Source organism: Miniopterus schreibersii, assembly GCF_964146895.1.
Source record: "Miniopterus schreibersii genome assembly, chromosome: 9".
NCBI lineage: Eukaryota > Metazoa > Chordata > Mammalia > Chiroptera > Miniopteridae > Miniopterus > Miniopterus schreibersii.
This window is the reverse complement of record NC_138118.1, coordinates 1657666-1673669: the sequence shown is the minus strand read 5'-3', so window position 1 is coordinate 1673669 and position 16004 is coordinate 1657666. Positions and strand designations below refer to the sequence as shown.

The following is a 16004-nucleotide window of genomic DNA, read 5'->3' as shown; positions in this document are numbered from 1 at the left end:
GGGCACCCAGTTTGCCTCCTCCTGGTTTAGGCTCAGCGCCCCGACCGTCTCTAAACGGCGTCCCAACAGCAGCCCGCAGACAGTGCCACGCGCCCGCGGCGCCCGGGGGCCACGCTCCGTCACGGGGAGCCCCGGAGAGTCCGTGTCATTCCATTCTGCTCGACGACCCCTTTTCATTAAGCAACATCTTTTTTTTTTTTTTTTTTTAATCTGTCGCTCAAGGGACTTCTTTGCTCCGGCTCGATCCATGGAATAGACCGTGTTTTTAAAATGCCAGCGTTGGTCGCGGGCCCTGTTTCGGTAAACAAGCCTTTTGTTCCTTGCCCTTTATTGGCACAGGACTGTCGGAAGCTCAGCCAGAATTCGGAACAGCAAGAAGTGACAGGCACATTAGTCCCCTCAGGAGGGACGACACTCCATCAATATTTCATGGCAAGCAAATGGGCTGATAAAAAATTCACACGCGCTCGCCGGGAGCCCTGTGGCCTGATCTGAAGGCGCCTCTGGCTGGAGATTCTGAGGGACGTCAACAGGTCCTCTCAGCCAAGCAGGGCTCCTCTTTTCTTTTCTAAATTACAGATGTTCCCCTTTCCCCCCATTAACCCCTCCTGCCCTCCACCTGCCCTGCCCAGGCCCCCCCCCACTGTTCCCTGTCCGTGGGTCACGCACGTACGCGTGTAGGTTCTTCGTTAATCTCTCCCCCCGAGACCTGCCAGTCTGCTCCGTGTCTCCACGTCTCTGGGCCTGTTTTGTTCATCGGTTTATTGTGTTCATTAGATGCCACATATGAGTGAGATCCTGTGACACTTGTCTTTCTCTGCCTGGCTGCTTTCACTTAGCATAATGCTCTCCAGGTCCCCCTGTGCCGTCCCAAAGGGTGAGGGACCCCTCTTTACAGCTGCGTAGTGTCCACGGTGTGAATGTCCCCCAGCTTTTCTATCCATCACCTACTGAGGGGCACTCGGGCTGTTTCCAGATCTCAGCTATTGTGAATTGCGCTGCTATGAACATCGGGGTACAAAGATTCTTTCTGAGTGGCATTTCGGGATTCTTAGGATATATTCCTAGAGGCGGGATCGCTGGGTCAAAAGGCAGCCCCATTTTTAATTTTTTGAGGCCCCTCCCCACTGTTTCCACAGTGGCTGCCCCGTCTGCATCCCCCCGCAGCACACGGGCTCCCCTTCCCCACACCCCCCGGCACCTGTCGCTTGTTGACGTGTTGATGGAGCCACTCGGGCGGGTGCGAGGTGAGGCCTCGTTGTGGGTTTAACCTGCGTCTCTGCTGATTAGCGACGCTGAGCATTTTCTCACGCGTCTCTTGGCACCTGTGTGTCGTCTTTGGCGAAGTGTCGGTTCAGGGCCTCTGCCCGTTTGCCTTCCCCTCGCTGAGCTGTGTGAGCGAAGATTCCTGGGGGGTCCGGGCCCCTCCACGTGCTCCCCCCCGGCACAGGGTCCTCACCTGGCTGCAGGTTGGGGGTCGCTGGTCTGTCTCCCCACCAGCCGCCCGGCGGCCGCGGCGCCCTGAGCCCCGAGCGCTCCTGGAGCCAGTCTGCGTGCTTGTGGGCAGGTAAAGTGCTTTAGGACAAAAGAGAAAATTAGCGTCGTGTCCTCCGGGAATCTCTGCTTCCTGCTAACACTTCGGGGGCGCGTTCTTTCTGAAATGCAGCTTCTGTGAGTCTCAAAATACGACGACTTATTTTCCGTGATTATCAAAGAGCTTCGGCATCGCCCGGCACCTGGACGCTGGATCAGTCCCGCGTCCCTCAGCCCGGCTCCGCGCACCTTCCTGATCTCCTGCTTCCAACCCTGTTTTCTCCGCGGCTTTAACTGCGGCCAAATTTCTCTTTACTTGAGGCGCTCACCTGCCCCCTCCCCCCGCCCCCGACGCCTCCATTCACGCAGAACCGTGCGTGTGGGCCAAGGCGGAGGGGGAGGCGGACCGAAGGGCCTGTGGTTAAACGGCACGTGGACCTGTTCTCTGAGGCTCACGCCTGAGCGTCGCCCTGTCACCTGGGGTCCCAGCCCCGCCCCGAGTTTCAGATTCGGCAGGTCTGGGGCGAGGCCTGAGCATCTGTATTCCCAGCGCTTGCCAGGTGCTGCAGGTCTGGGTCATACTGTATGTTAGGGTTAGGGTTAGGGTTAGGGCTTATTGCCGGGGCGGGAGGTTAGGGTTAGGTTAGGGTTTAGTGTTAGTTAGGGTTAGTGTTGGGTTAGGGTTAGGTTAGGGTTAGGTTACGGTTTAGGGTTAGGGTTAAGACTAGGGTTAGGTTAGGGTTAAGGTTAGGGTTAGGTTACGGTTTAGGTTTACGGTTTAGGGTTAGGTTAGGGTTAGGGTTTAGCGTTAGGGTTAAGGTTAGGGTTAGGGTTAGGGTTAGAGTTAGGTTAGGGTTAAGGTTAGGGTTAGGGTTAGGTTACGGGTTAGGGTTAGGTTAGGGTTAGGTTAGGGTTCGGTTAGGGTTAGGGTTTAGCGTTAGGGTTAAGGTTAGGGTTAGGTTAGGGTTTATTGTTAGGGTTAGGTTAGGGTTAGGTTAGGGTTAGGGTTAGGTTAGGGTTAAGGTTAGGGTTAGGGTTAGGTTAGGGTTAAGGTTAGGGTTAGGGTTAGGGTTAGGATAGGGTTAAGGTTAGGGTTAGGGTTAGCGTTTAGGGTTAGGTTAGGGTTAGGGTTAGGCTAGTGTTAAGATTAGGGTTAAGGTTAGTTAAACACTGTTTCTAAGGCTGCCCTCTCCTGTGGTGACATCTTCGGCTGATGTCCCGCCTGCACCCAACAGGGTCACTGCTGATTGCTGCTCTTTTTGTGGGTGGCCCTGCCTCTCTGAGTGAGGGGGACAGTGAATTGCCAAACCCTGGCCAGGACACACAGGACCCATGGCAAGGACCCCGTCCCTGCTCTGCTCCTTTAGGCAGCTGAGAAAAGACAGAATAGTCACAGTGACGTCACTGTGTGACCCCGGGTTTATCACCTGTGCTGACAACCAACAGGCTCCGTGGAGAAGCCACAGGACAGCCCGGCCCAGTCCCCACACCTGGACCCAGAGGGGGACACTCTGCTTCCCCTCTGTGTTGGCGACATCAGCACCTCCCGGGGGTGGCCTCCTCTCATTACTGTCCCCTCCGTCTGCGCTGTGCTCTCCTCACTCCCACGACCCTCTGCCCTCCGCCCGGTCAGTCCCACGCCCTCTTGCCTTGTTCTCGAGTGTTCCATAGGTTTCTCTGCGGGTCCCCGGCCTGGGCACTGGGTGGGACGCGTGAGAGAGGTGCCCTTTGCTCTTTACCTCAAGGCGCTCCCTGCCCTGCTAGCAGAGGGTCCTCAGGAACAGGGGTGCCGATCGCAGGCGCGGGAAAGGGGCAAAGGAAGGAAAGCTGACCGTGGCCCTGGAGGGCGCAGGGCCTGGGGAGTCTCTTCTGCCCATTGTCACAGTTCTCGGGTATGTCAGGGACCCCGGAGAGCTCCCCACGGAGAAGCAGGCTGTGTGCCCACCCCCAGCTTCTCGGCTGGAGGAGGTGGGTGCTCATGGTCTTCACGCTCACTGCCTCTGAACAGCCCTCGGCGTGGGGGCCCCTGTCCCGGGGAAGCAGCCCCCACCCAGCCCCACGGGGCTCGGGAACCTCTTTGATTTCTGCACTTGATAGACGGGGGCCTTTGCCAGCCTCCCCCCCCCCTGGTGTCCCTCCCGCGTGGTTGGGGCCAACCTGGAGGCCCAGCTGCCTGTGTCCTGGGTCTGGAGGCGTTAGCTGGTCTCTAGAACGTTCTCTGAGTTCACCTGAGGGTGTCCTCCGTGTGCATTTATTTTCTTGACACTTCCTTCTTTCTTTTAAATGTACTATTTTTTCCCCTCAAACAAAACCCCAGTGTCTCAGGGCTCCGAGTGGCTGAATTAATTACCGGACGCCCGGTGCCCCTCCTGCTAACTTCAGCACAGGGCTCCGTGGCGTTTTGGGAACCGGTTTCCCGGATTAGCTGGAGGACGTGTCTGGGCGTTTTGTCTTTACAGGAGAGGGGAAGGGAGAGCAGAGCCTTCCTCCCACGGGCGGGGGCTCCCCACTGGCGTCTGTGACCCCATCCCCTCCCTGGGCATGCTCCAGTGCGGGCCCCGGCATCCAGGGCTGGGACGAGCCGTCCTGGTCCCCGTGGTTCCTGCCGTGAGCCCCGGCGTCCAGCTCTGGGACGAGCCGCTCATCCCGTGCGCCCGTGTGTTTTCAGGGAGTACTACATCACCATGGTGAAATGGGCCACCAGCACCAAGGTTGCCGTGAACTGGCTGAGCCGGGCGCAGAACGTGTCCATCCTCACCCTCTGCGACGCCACCACCGGGGTCTGCACCAAGGTACGGACGGGGCAGGGACGAGACCGGCGGCAGGAGGCACCGGGGGCATCACCAAGGCCACCTCTGAGCCCTTTGGGCTTGGTGGCTGCAGGCAAAGGGCTCAGCCTCAGGCTGGTGACGGTGACGCCTGCGTCCAGGTCTCTGCTTTGGTGCCACCTGGTGGGTGACTGAAGTACTATCAGAAACACGGGGCTTGTCCGTTCAGTGCCTCCCAGCTGTGTGCACTTTTATTTTTTAAATTTTTTAAATTTTTTAAATATGTTTTTATTGATTTCAGAGAGAGGAAGGGAGAGGGAGAGAGAGAAACATCAGTGATGAGAGAGGAACATCGATCCGCTGCCTCCTGCAGGCCCCGCTGGGGATCAAGCCCGCAACCCGGGCCTGTGCCCTGACCGGGAATCGACGGGTGACCTCCTGGTTCATAGGTCGATGCTCAACCGCTGAGCCACACAGGTCGGGCACAGGCGCTCTTTTTTGACCCTGAATTTTCATTTCCCAACTGAAGAGAGAAAAGGCTGACAAAGCCGCTCCGTTGGGACTCGGGAGCCGCCAAGCAGCAGCTGCCACTAGCCGCCTAAGCGAGCCGTTGTGGTCTGTTGCCGGGACTGAGGGCCTCCACCGGGCCCGTGGTTTACCTGGGTTTTTGCACGTAATTTAGAGCAAATCCAGGTTATTCTGATGGGCTCGCTTGAGGAGAAAGAAGGAAAGATGGACACCCGGCTAGGAGGCAGGGAATTGCTTGTAATTGTCTTACCTGTGTCCTTGAAGTTGGGAGTGTCAGCAACAGAAACTACCTGGCCGGCAAGTGCCCTGGGGCCCCTGGAGGCCTGGTCATTATGCTCAGTCGCTGTGCCTGGGGGGTTGGGGGTTTGTTTGGTCTGATCATCTGTTACGCGTGTTCCACACAGTTCTGTGAGACCTACTTTTCATATATTTTTTAAACCCCTCCTAATGTTTGGTCTACGGGGACTGTTACTCAGAGTTGACGTATGTCCCCATATGCACGCACGCGCACACACACAGATTTCTAAAAGAAGCACCTGAGGTTTGCCTGTAAATGGACATGGGCCTGGTCCGTGCTGACCCTCTGATGGGCACGTGGCCAGTCAGGGGTGACCATCGAATGGTAAAAGTGCCCCATCTTCCAAAGGATTCCTACCTGCCATGGATTTGTCCTCGCTGCTGGGGAGAGTGACATTTTTCTTGTTCGGGGACAGCTGGGTTTGGCTCTGAGCCACAGTACAGACAAAGCAGAGGGCCGGGACCGGCTCCTCCCGAGCGGTGGCCCCAGGCCTGTCTGGGCCGCTGCAGCCACCACAGGGGAGCAAACTGGTGCTGCCCCGCGGGCCACGGACACAGCACTCGCCCGGAGTCCTTTCTCTAAAGCTCTTATTTCATTTCAGAAACACGAGGATGAAAGTGAAGCCTGGCTCCACAGACAGGTAACTACTCCACAGACGGGTAACTACTCCACAGACAGGTAACTAACTACTCCACAGGCAGGTAACTAACTACTCCAAAGACAGGTAACTACTCCACAGGCAGATAACTACTCCACAGACAGGTAACTAACTACTCCACAGGCAGGTAACTACTCCACAGACAGGTAACTACTCCACAGACAGGTAACTACTCCACAGGCAGGTAACTAACTACTCCACAGGCAGGTAACTACTCCACAAGCAGGTAACTAAGTACTCCACAGACAGGTAACTACTCCACAGACAGGTAACTAACTACTCCAGAGGCAGGTAACTAAGTACTCCACAGGCAAGTAACTACTCCACAGACAGGTAACTAACTACTCCACAGACAGGTAACTACTCCACAGGCAGGTAACTAACTACTCCACAGACGGGTAACTACTCCACAGACAGGTAACTAACTACTCCACAGGCAGGTAACTAACTACTCCAAAGACAGGTAACTACTCCACAGGCAGGTAACTAAGTACTCCACAGACAGGTAACTACTCCACAGGCAGGTAACTAACTACTCCAGAGGCAGGTAACTAAGTACTCCACAGGCAAGTAACTACTCCACAGACAGGTAACTAACTACTCCACAGGCAGGTAACTTAAGTACTCCACAGACAGGTAACTACTCCACAGGCAGGTAACTAAGTACTCCACAGACAGGTAACTACTCCACAGGCAGGTAACTAACTACTCCACAGACAGGTAACTACTCCACAGACAGGTAACTAACTACTCCACAGACAGGTAACTACTCCACAGGCAGGTAACTAACTACTCCACAGACAGGTAACTACTCCACAGGCAGGTAACTAACTACTCCACAGACAGGTAACTACTCCACAGGCAGGTAACTAACTACTCCACAGACAGGTAACTACTCCACAGGCAGGTAACTAACTACTCCACAGACAGGTAACTACTCCACAGGCAGGTAACTAACTACTCCAAAGACAGGTAACTACTCCAGAGACAGGTAACTAAGTACTCCACAGGCAAGTAACTACTCCACAGACAGGTAACTACTCCACAGGCAGGTAACTAACTACTCCACAGACAGGTAACTACTCCACAGGCAGGTAACTACTCCACAGGCAGGTAACTAAGTATCCACAGGCAGGTAACTAACTACTCCACAGACAGGTAACTACTCCACAGGCAGGTAACTAACTACTCCACAGACAGGTAACTACTCCACAGGCAGGTAACTACTCCACAGGCAGGTAACTACTCCACAGGCAGGTACCTAGTCCACAGACAAGTCACTAACTACTCCATGGCGAGTTCCCACCTTCCCCACTGCCCCGGCCCCCAGACCCACTGCTTGGTGGCTTTGGGGGCCTGCGCTACACAGAACGGCTCTCACGTGAATCCCACGGGAACCCCAGGTCGACACGTCGGGGGGGTGGCCCGGGGAGGGGTGCTGCCCAGCCCGCCGCCCTGCCCCCTCCGTGGCCCCCGAGGTGCTCCCGGAGAGCGGGCCCCGGGGATGGCTTGAAAGTCTCTGCTCTTGACAACGCACAATGTTTGGTGAGACCTAAGGTCTCCGTTACCTGACTCCCTTTGGGCGAATTAGAAAGGATGCGTCCAGAACAGCTGCCTGGATATGACCGACTCTGGCAGGAGAAAATGAAAGCATTGGCAATATTTCTGTTTCCTCCACCTGGTTTCTTGGGGGTCTCCTTGTGGCGAACAGTCCGAACATGTTTAGATCCTGTGGGAAACCGGGCGGCGCCGCCCTGAGGGTAAGACAAGTCCTGTGAGGGAGCCGTCTCCTCCGAGCGAGGTGGGACTTTCGCGGGAGCTCCGGGGTCAGTGAGAAAATCCAATTTCGACAATTTGTCAGGACATCCCTTCCGAAGACAGTTTTCATAAACGAATCCACAGATGCTCTTTTTCAAAAATCGCCCGTCGTTTTCCACGTCCTCCAAGATACCCCGAGGTCCTAGAAGGCGAGTTAGGGACTGACTTGCAGCTGGACCGGCTGCCTACTGCCAGGGAGGCTGCTAACCGCCAGCCGTCACAAAGGGGTCCCGGGCACAGTGTTGTTTGAGGAGAAGACTGGGGTCTGGGACATCTTACCAACCTCCCTGAGACCCCGTCTGCTCAGATCAACTCTGCTGAGAATGCCTGTTGCCAGGGCAGCAGGGTGAGCGAGAGCCACCCTGGGCAGCCATCTGAACCCCCATCTCCCTCTCCTTTCCTCCCATCTCCATCCTGAGGCAGTGGGACGCCCACAGAGGTTTCCATGAGCCGAGAAGAGGCATATGTGTGCGTGTGTCCCACGGTGGAGACCCCCCCCCCAAGCTCCCTCTCCTCTGGGAACATTCTAGAGAAAGAGGCAGTCCCCCCACCGGGACACACACACCCCATCACCGCTGCCTGTGACCTTCGGTCCTGATGCAAATTCACCAGCAGCTTTGACTGAAGAGTCGGTCCTAGGGGTCAAGTTCTGACCCTCCCTTTAACCAGGATCTTGGTTTTGTGATTTCAAAATTTGGCCAAGGCGAGTGTATCTGAACCACAGAGAGAACTGGCGGGAAAGCTCCCGATAGCTCACAAAGAATCTCAGCGAGAAAAGGGACTCATTCTGCACAGACCTGCTGTGAACAGGGGTGAAGAGACCAGGCATCGAGTGTGATAAACTCCCTGTGACCCAGGGAGACTAGAAACACTTCCCCCAAACCCATGAGAGTCAGAACCAGGGTTAAAACCCAGGTCTCCTAGCCACTGGACTTTCTCACTAAAAACCCACGTGCTGCCTGAGAAATCAGGTCTTAGGCTCCCAGGCTGGTCCTTCCCCCCACCACCGAGTGTCCCGTGGATTAGTGTAAAGAGGACATCCCCGTGATTCACACCTTCTCAGGACAAAAACAACGCTTCTGGCCAGAATTAATTCTTTATTCCATTTATCCCCAATATTTTTCTCTGCTGAACATGTCAGCCCTTTCCCAGAGAAACTGAGGCACATTTGGGGTGTCTGTCCCACACTGGCAAATAGAAGTTCGTGTAAAAAAACAACAAAAATGATTACCTGCCGGTTTTCTCATTTCCTCCACTTTTAAATGCCATGCCTCCAACTGTAAATGGAAAAATAAATATTTGCAGATTAAAGGTTTCATTTCATTGCAAATGTTCCTGGAGATTAAATGTCATTTTAATCACATGTTAGCTTATTTCTCCGGCACGCTGCATTTGCACGCGTTCACGGCGGGGAGGCGAGTCTCCGCGTGCCAGCTGGGGCTCGGTCCCCACGTGAGGGCGGCGCTCCTTAAGTCAGAAAGCGTGCACCCTATTCGGCTAATTGGTGCTCATGGTGGAAACTTCCAAACCGGAGCTTCCCAGAAGCCGAGATGATGTCACAGACAAATCCCTTTTTGCCCATCAAGGTGACAGCCATCCACAGGGGGTTGGGGGGGCCGCACAGTGACTGCTCAGCTTTAGAGGAACCAGGTGGAGACAGTGGCAACTGGCTTTGAGTGGGACGACTGGGAATATTGGTTTTGTTTCTCATCAACTTTTCTCTAGTTAGAGGCAATGCTGTAGCGCAGTGAGCACCTGGGAGGAGGTTCCCTCCCACAACTCCCTAGAATGGATACAATGTTTCTAGGATGGATACAGTGTTCCTAGGATGGATACAATGTTTCTAGGATGGGTACAGTGTTTCTAGGATGGGTACTATGTTCCTAGAATGGATACAATGTTTCTAGGATGGACACAGTGTTTCTAGGATGGGTACAATGTGCCCTTGTTTGCTGTTTCTCATTCTCGTCTCCTTGGTCACCTATTTTTTGTAAACTGGATTTGGCAAAACAAAAAAGCAAAGGCAGCGAGGAGAGAATCGAATTTATTTTCAGGCCGAATCGGATGTGGGGTTGTTGAGAATTCCACTCTTTAGGACAGATCATTAATGCCCCCGGAGGGATTCTGCAAAACGGTCTGGGTGCCACAGGCCTCCGTTCAAGGGGGATGCGCTGTTGCGGGCTGCCGGAGCTCCAGGCTCCCATCCCGCCTGCGGAGCTTGGTGACGCAAGGGGCCACCCTTTAGTGGCACTTAGCATGTCCCCTCTGAATCCCTCATTACTCCTCTCCTCTCAGAAGGCCCCACACAGCGTTGATGCTTTCGGCTGCGTGTCTGATTAGAAATCACATAGCAAGGGCTCCTCCAGATGGGTTTACCCTGGCGCAGCCTCCTGAAAACAGTGACGCCTTTGCCAGGACTCACTGGGTTGCTGTCGCCCACAGAATGAAGAGCCGCTGTTCTCCAGGGATGGACGCAAGTTCTTCTTTGTCAGGGCGATCCCGCAGGGGGGACAGGGCAAGTTCTACCACATCACCGTGTCGTCCTCCCAGGTGAGTCCCCGGGTCTCCTAAACTGCTGGGCTGGGCCGGGGACGCCTCTAGTGGCTGAGCACCCTTGTCATTGTCCAGGTCCCCAAAGCCACCCTGGGTACTTAAACTGGAAGTGGGGTTCTCACAGGTGGGGCACTGGTGCAGGCCAGAGGTTCTGATGGGGTCGGGGGACACATCATGCCCTTCCTGTTGTCACCTAAAATACAAGTGACAGTATTAGGAGAGACTCTGGCGTCCGTTGTTGGGCGCGAGCCCGAGGACTCTGGTCCACTACTTGGTGGGCCGGTCCTGCACCTGTCAGCCTTCCGTCTCCGCCTGCGGGGTGTCCCCTACCCTCTGTCCTGGCAGCTGGGGCCCAGTGCACAGTAGTCGCCCCTATGGCCCAGCCTCCCAGGTGTCCCACCTCCACATTCGGCCAAATGCAGGTATTATCTTGTTACACTGCCACTAGCACCGGTCACGGCCCTGACTCCAGGGTTTGGTTAAGAGGAAGGCAGCCCTGAGCAGCATGTAATGACTACTAATAAATTTATAAATTTTAAAGAAACGGTATCTGCAGCACATGAAGCCTCAATTCTTTTGAAATGTGACATCGAGGTGGGAGTCCTGGGGTGCTGGTACCCGAGGATCAGCCCCAAAGATAGGACTGTGCCGACATTCGGGACGGAGAGAGGGCTGTGGGCTGGGTGGTCAGGGGCCCCCAGGAGAGACCAGGTTGGCGGGACGGGTGGCACCTCCCACAAACACACACCTGGTACCTAAGGGGCTCGGGATCCAGCGGCACAGCTCAGGGGGCCCCGCGCTCCCGCTCCTCATGGCCTGTCTGTGTCCCAGCCCAACAGCAGCAACGACAACATCCAGTCCATCACGTCGGGGGACTGGGACGTGACCAAGATCCTGTCCTACGACGAGAAGCGGAATAAGATGTGAGTGCGCCTGGGACCCTGCGGCTGGGACGGGGCCCTTCCCTCTGGGGCTGGAGCACATTCGCTGCTTTTCAGCACCATCGGAGTCACTGGGTGCAGACTGTGGCCCAGCAGCCCTGTCTTCCTGCTCAGGACCCCCGGAGGTCCTAGTTTTTCCATGGAAATAGGCATAGATTCTGTCTGACAGCCCCAGGCCCGGGGTCAGGAGAGAGCAGGGGTGACATTGGCCTTGTAGTGGGGTCGGGAGAGAGCAGGGGTGACATTGGCCTTGTGGTGGGGTCGGGAGAGAGCAGGGGTGACATTGGCCTTGTAGTGGGGTCGGGAGAGAGCAGGGGTGACATTGGCCTTGTGGTGGGGTCGGGAGAGAGCAGGGGTGACATTGGCCTTGTGGTGGGGTCAGGAGAGAGCAGGGTGAAGGTGACCTTGCAGCCAGGCCCGCAGGTGAGCCAGCGCGGGGGACAGGGGCATAGTCCTAGTCCTGGTGTTGACTGAGCCTCTGGGAGTCCCGCCGCCAGGCTAAGTGCTTTAGGAGCTGCCCCTCATTTGACACAAAGTTTGGCGAGGTAGCTTACCGCTCTCCCCATTTCAAACATGAGTGAGCTCCGACAGGCAGCAGGGAAGTGATTTACCGCAGGCGTTCAGTCCGTACAGGTGGAGCTGGGGCTCATCTCCGTCGGGGCGCCCAGGCCCACGTGCTAGTTACCCTGATCATGTAACCAGAGCCCAGGTTTCCTCTTTCGGGGTCCTCGGTGAAAATCAGTTGATGAGAATTATCCACCCCTGCTTCTGTCTGGGTCCTTGCCCTCCAGGTGGTTAATATCCTGTAAAAAAATCCCCACATCCGAACCCAGGGGTACCGGCCACGGTCCTCGCCCCTACAACACAGCCCCGCGGGCAGGCGCAGGACCGCCCGGGCCAGCACGGAGCGGAAGCAGTGCTGGCTGTAGTGACAGTGGGGTCCCTGAGAAGTGTCTGCACGGGGTGAGGGGGGGACACCTGGAGCCCCTAACTCCTGTACTCCCGCTGGTCTCTGCAGCTACTTCCTCAGCACCGAGGACCTGCCAAGGAGACGACAGCTCTACAGGTACGGGGCCCCTCCTCCCGGCCCATAGTGGCTCCTCCCTCGAATGGGCCCCCCCCCCCCAGGGTGGCCCCTGCCTGAGGCGGCCTAAATGCTGGGCAGATCTGCATCTCTCAGCAGCACCTTCCGGGAGGCAGCAAAGAAAGCTACTCAGATCAGTAGCTATAAAGTCGGGAAAGCAAGACTGAAAAATGCCCAGGCCACCCAACCTGAAACTTTATTTTTATTTCTACTTTTGTCACTTGAGTTTCCCCCTCCTCATTTTCTCCCGGTGAGAACTGGAGGGGTCCCAGGGGCCTTTCCTCTTCATGTCACTCACATCCTGGGAGGGAGTGTCCTCACCCGGGTGTCGTCGGAGGGAGGGACAGTCTGGTTTGGGAAGATGCTGATGGTCTGGGGGCAGGAGGCTGACTTGGTGTCACACTGGCCAGGTCCTGTCATCTCAGAGAAGGGGGGCAGGGAATTAGGTTTTCGGCGGGGCCTCTCTCCTCGGCAAACATCCTCTCCGCTGCCCAGTTACTGTTCTGATCGAAGGTTTTGGTTCTGGAGTGGGACTCACAGAGGTGGGAACAGGGGCACCTGGTACCTCCTCAGGGCCTTCCCAACTGGGGGGTGGCAGATGGTCACCGCCTGCACCCACGTTGGCCACTTAAAAGGACACCATTCCAGGGACCTAAAGGCTTGAGGCAGGGGACTCCCAGCCTGACAGCCGAGGCCTGATCTCCCCTCCCCCCCATCCGCTGGTCCATGCACCCAGAGAGTAAGGGCCAGTATGGAGGGGCTTGTGGAAGAGAAAGCAGACAGATCCACGGGGTCACAGCCCTGCTTCCCTCTCTCCATAGTCCATTCATCCCTGCGTGGGTATCAGGGTAGCTCAGAGCAGGCCCGTCACCAAATCAATCCCAGGCGACCAAGGCGACTCCCGGCTGTTCCTCTGACTTACAGTTAGAAGGTGTCTCCCGGGAACTGGCTTCTGCTCTGGGCTTCATGTTGGAACCTGCGCTCAGGGTGACCCCCCCCCCCAAAGTGCTCACAGTAACTTCTCCCAGGTGCATTAAAAGATTCCCTGGCATTTTTTAAAATGTTGGAAACACATTTGAGGCCACTTTTGACGTGAAATCGTTGATCAGAGTGGTCCCGAGCTTCCTGCCCCTCGAGGTCCGTTGAGTGAGAAGCGTTTCTCGCCATGTCCCTGTCGGGAGAGCTGAGGACAGCTGGGGCTCAGCGGGGCTCAGCGGTGTTGCTGGACCTCCTGCCGGTCACGTGCCGATGCTAGGCCTGGGAGGGACTCAGAGACGCGGGACACATCTGTCCTCAAAGAGCTGATCATGTGCTCCGGGAGACAGACAAGGACACTGTCCAGACAAAGTACCAGATCGTAACACCAAACGCTTCCCTGTCCTCATGCCAGGGACGTGCAGGGGGCCCGCATGACAGGGCAGGTGACCAAGGAGACCTTTCCGTAGAGCAGCGATTCTCAACCTGTCTTGTCTCCCAGCACGTAAACTAATTCCTGAAGTTCTGCGGCACACCAAAAATTATGTTTTTGCCGATCTGATGAAAAAAATAGGTATCATTTTGATTCATTCACACTGGACGGCTATTGTGTTGGCTGTTGTCATTTTTTTATTTGACAATCCAAGGGAGCAGAGGTCAGTGCCCCTGACTGGACATCATGTTTTAAAAAAATCTTGCATGCCCGGCCGGCGTGGCTCAGCGGTTGAGATCGGCCTGTGAACCAGGAGGTCACGGTTCGGTTCCCAGGCAGGGCGCAGGCCCGTGCTGTGGGCTCGATCCCCAGCAGGGGGCGCCCAGGAGGCGGCCTATAGATGATGTTTCTCTCGCCCTCTCCCTTCCTCTCTCTCTAAAAATCAATAAAAATATTTTTTTAAAAAGAAAGGAAAAAATTCTTGTGGCACACAGGCTGAAAATCGCTGCCATAGAGGGAACACGCAGCCGAAGGGACCGGGTGGCCAGGGAGGTGGAAGCAGTGGGTGCCCTGGGCGGGCTTGAGCAGGGGGCGGGTGAGGGCAGGGACCCCAGGACACCCGCGTAGCCGAGAACTCGGCCGGAGGGCGGTTTGGGTCTTGGCCTCCGCCGGCTCCCCCTTCCCCGGGTTCACGGCCCTGCCCTTGCCCCCCCAGTGCCAGCACGGTGGGCAGCTTCAACAGGCAGTGCCTGTCCTGCGAACTGGTGGGCAACTGCACCTACTTCAGCGCGTCCTTCAGCCACAGCGCGGACTTCTTCCTGCTCACGTGCGAAGGTGGGTCCCGGCCTCGGACCCGCGTCTCAGTCGGCGCCGCGCAGGGCGCAGGGCGCGTGCAGGAGGCAACCAGCCCATGTGTGTCTCTCCCCTCGATGTTTCCCTCTCCCGGCCTCCCCTCCCTCCCCCTCCCGTCCATTCTCTCTAAAAATCAATGGAAAAAAAATACCCTCCTTGGGTGAAGATTAAAAAAAAAAAAAAATGTCCCGTGAGCTAGTTGGGGGCAAGTGTTTTACACACTGATGGGCCCAGGCCCATAAAGGTAGCGAATCAATGTCAAGGGTGGGCCCCTTAAGCGTATTTAAGGAATGAGGTTAGATGAAAGGGGTATCAGACAGGAAAGCGAATGTTGTCCTGGGGCCCAATTCGTAGATAATTTATCCCCAACTTCAGAAAGGAAAGGAATCTTCTAAAAAGACATAAACTTGGCCCTGGCCCGGTGGCTCCATTGGTTCGGACGGGAAATTTTGTCCATTAAATCTGACATCCGTTCAGTCGGGGTCAGCAAAATCGAGGGTTCGCTGTACTTTTGTTGGGGTCCCATGACTGACGTGGCACAAGGCCTTTCACCCCGCAGCCTGGCCCCCGCCTGGTCCCCGGGGGCCTGGTCCCCTCCGCCTGGCCCGTGCTGACCCTCCCCGGGGCCAGAGTTCACAGACCATCGAACCCTAACCCAGGCTCAGACCCTCCTCTGCTCTCAGATCAACTAACAGCCTGTTTGTGTCTCTTTTCCCACTTCTCTCCTCGACCCGACGCAGGTCCTGGGGTCCCCAGGGTGACCGTGCACAACACAACCGACAAGAAAAGTAAGTGCCTCTGGTCTTTCTTACATCTCCCGAGACCCGAGACGCGGGAGAAGGGAGCAGAAAGCCTCACGAGATAATCAGGCCGAGTTTTCCTCTTTGGGGACAGAGATGGGCGGGGCCTCGAGATTCAGAAGGGACCCCACCCATCGCCAACGTCGCTCAAGTGCCTGACGGAAGGAAAGTCAGGAGGCCCCACCCCCCACCCCACATATGCCGAGGCCTGGACACCATCTCGGGCCACAAAGTGCTTCACATGTGACACTCTGAGCACCAGCCCTGCCCAGTCTGCTCCCCTCTTACGACCTCCCAGGGGCTGGGGCTCGGTGGCTCTCCCGGGCTCACCTGTCCTGGGGGGCCTGGGGCACCTTCAAGGCAGGAGGGGTGTCGTGTGCAGGGAAGAGCTTTCCAGGGCCTCCTGAGGGACACACGGCTCTTTTTTGCTTGAAGGGACCCCACGCAGGTTGACACAGGACATCTTTCTTTTTTAAAAACGAAAATGTGTCCTTTTCATTTTAAATATTTGTTAGAACTCAGGAGTATGTGGCTCATTTCCTGATGGAGTTTTTTCCTCCCTACAACCCCGAGGCCTGATGAAAACTGAGTAGGGGAGGGTGTCGCTCAGCCACTTTCCTGGTCTAGATTCTGCGTTTGTGATACAGGATGTCACCATCGGGGGGGGGGGGGGGTGACACGGGACTCTCTGCGCCATTGCTGACAATTCCTGGGAACAACTGGGGGGGGGGGTGATGCTTTAAAGAGATTTCATATAAGAATT

At 56.1% G+C, this 16004-nt stretch overlaps 1 protein-coding gene across 5 annotated transcripts in view; it reads left to right on the top strand.

Moving 5' to 3' along the window:
- DPP6 (dipeptidyl peptidase like 6) overlaps window positions 1-16004 on the top strand; it is a gene marked incomplete at its 5' end in the record, with an annotated part of 373544 nt that overhangs the window by 339477 nt on the left and 18063 nt on the right. For all 5 annotated transcript variants that reach the window (XM_081148107.1, XM_081148109.1, XM_081148111.1 and 2 more), the window contains 7 exons: window positions 4202-4325; window positions 5729-5767; window positions 10046-10153; window positions 10988-11079; window positions 12116-12163; window positions 14305-14423; window positions 15182-15229. In XM_081148107.1, the coding sequence (XP_081004233.1) occupies window positions 4202-4325; window positions 5729-5767; window positions 10046-10153; window positions 10988-11079; window positions 12116-12163; window positions 14305-14423; window positions 15182-15229 (578 nt within the window). The remainder of the gene's footprint in view (window positions 1-4201; window positions 4326-5728; window positions 5768-10045; window positions 10154-10987; window positions 11080-12115; window positions 12164-14304; window positions 14424-15181; window positions 15230-16004) is intronic.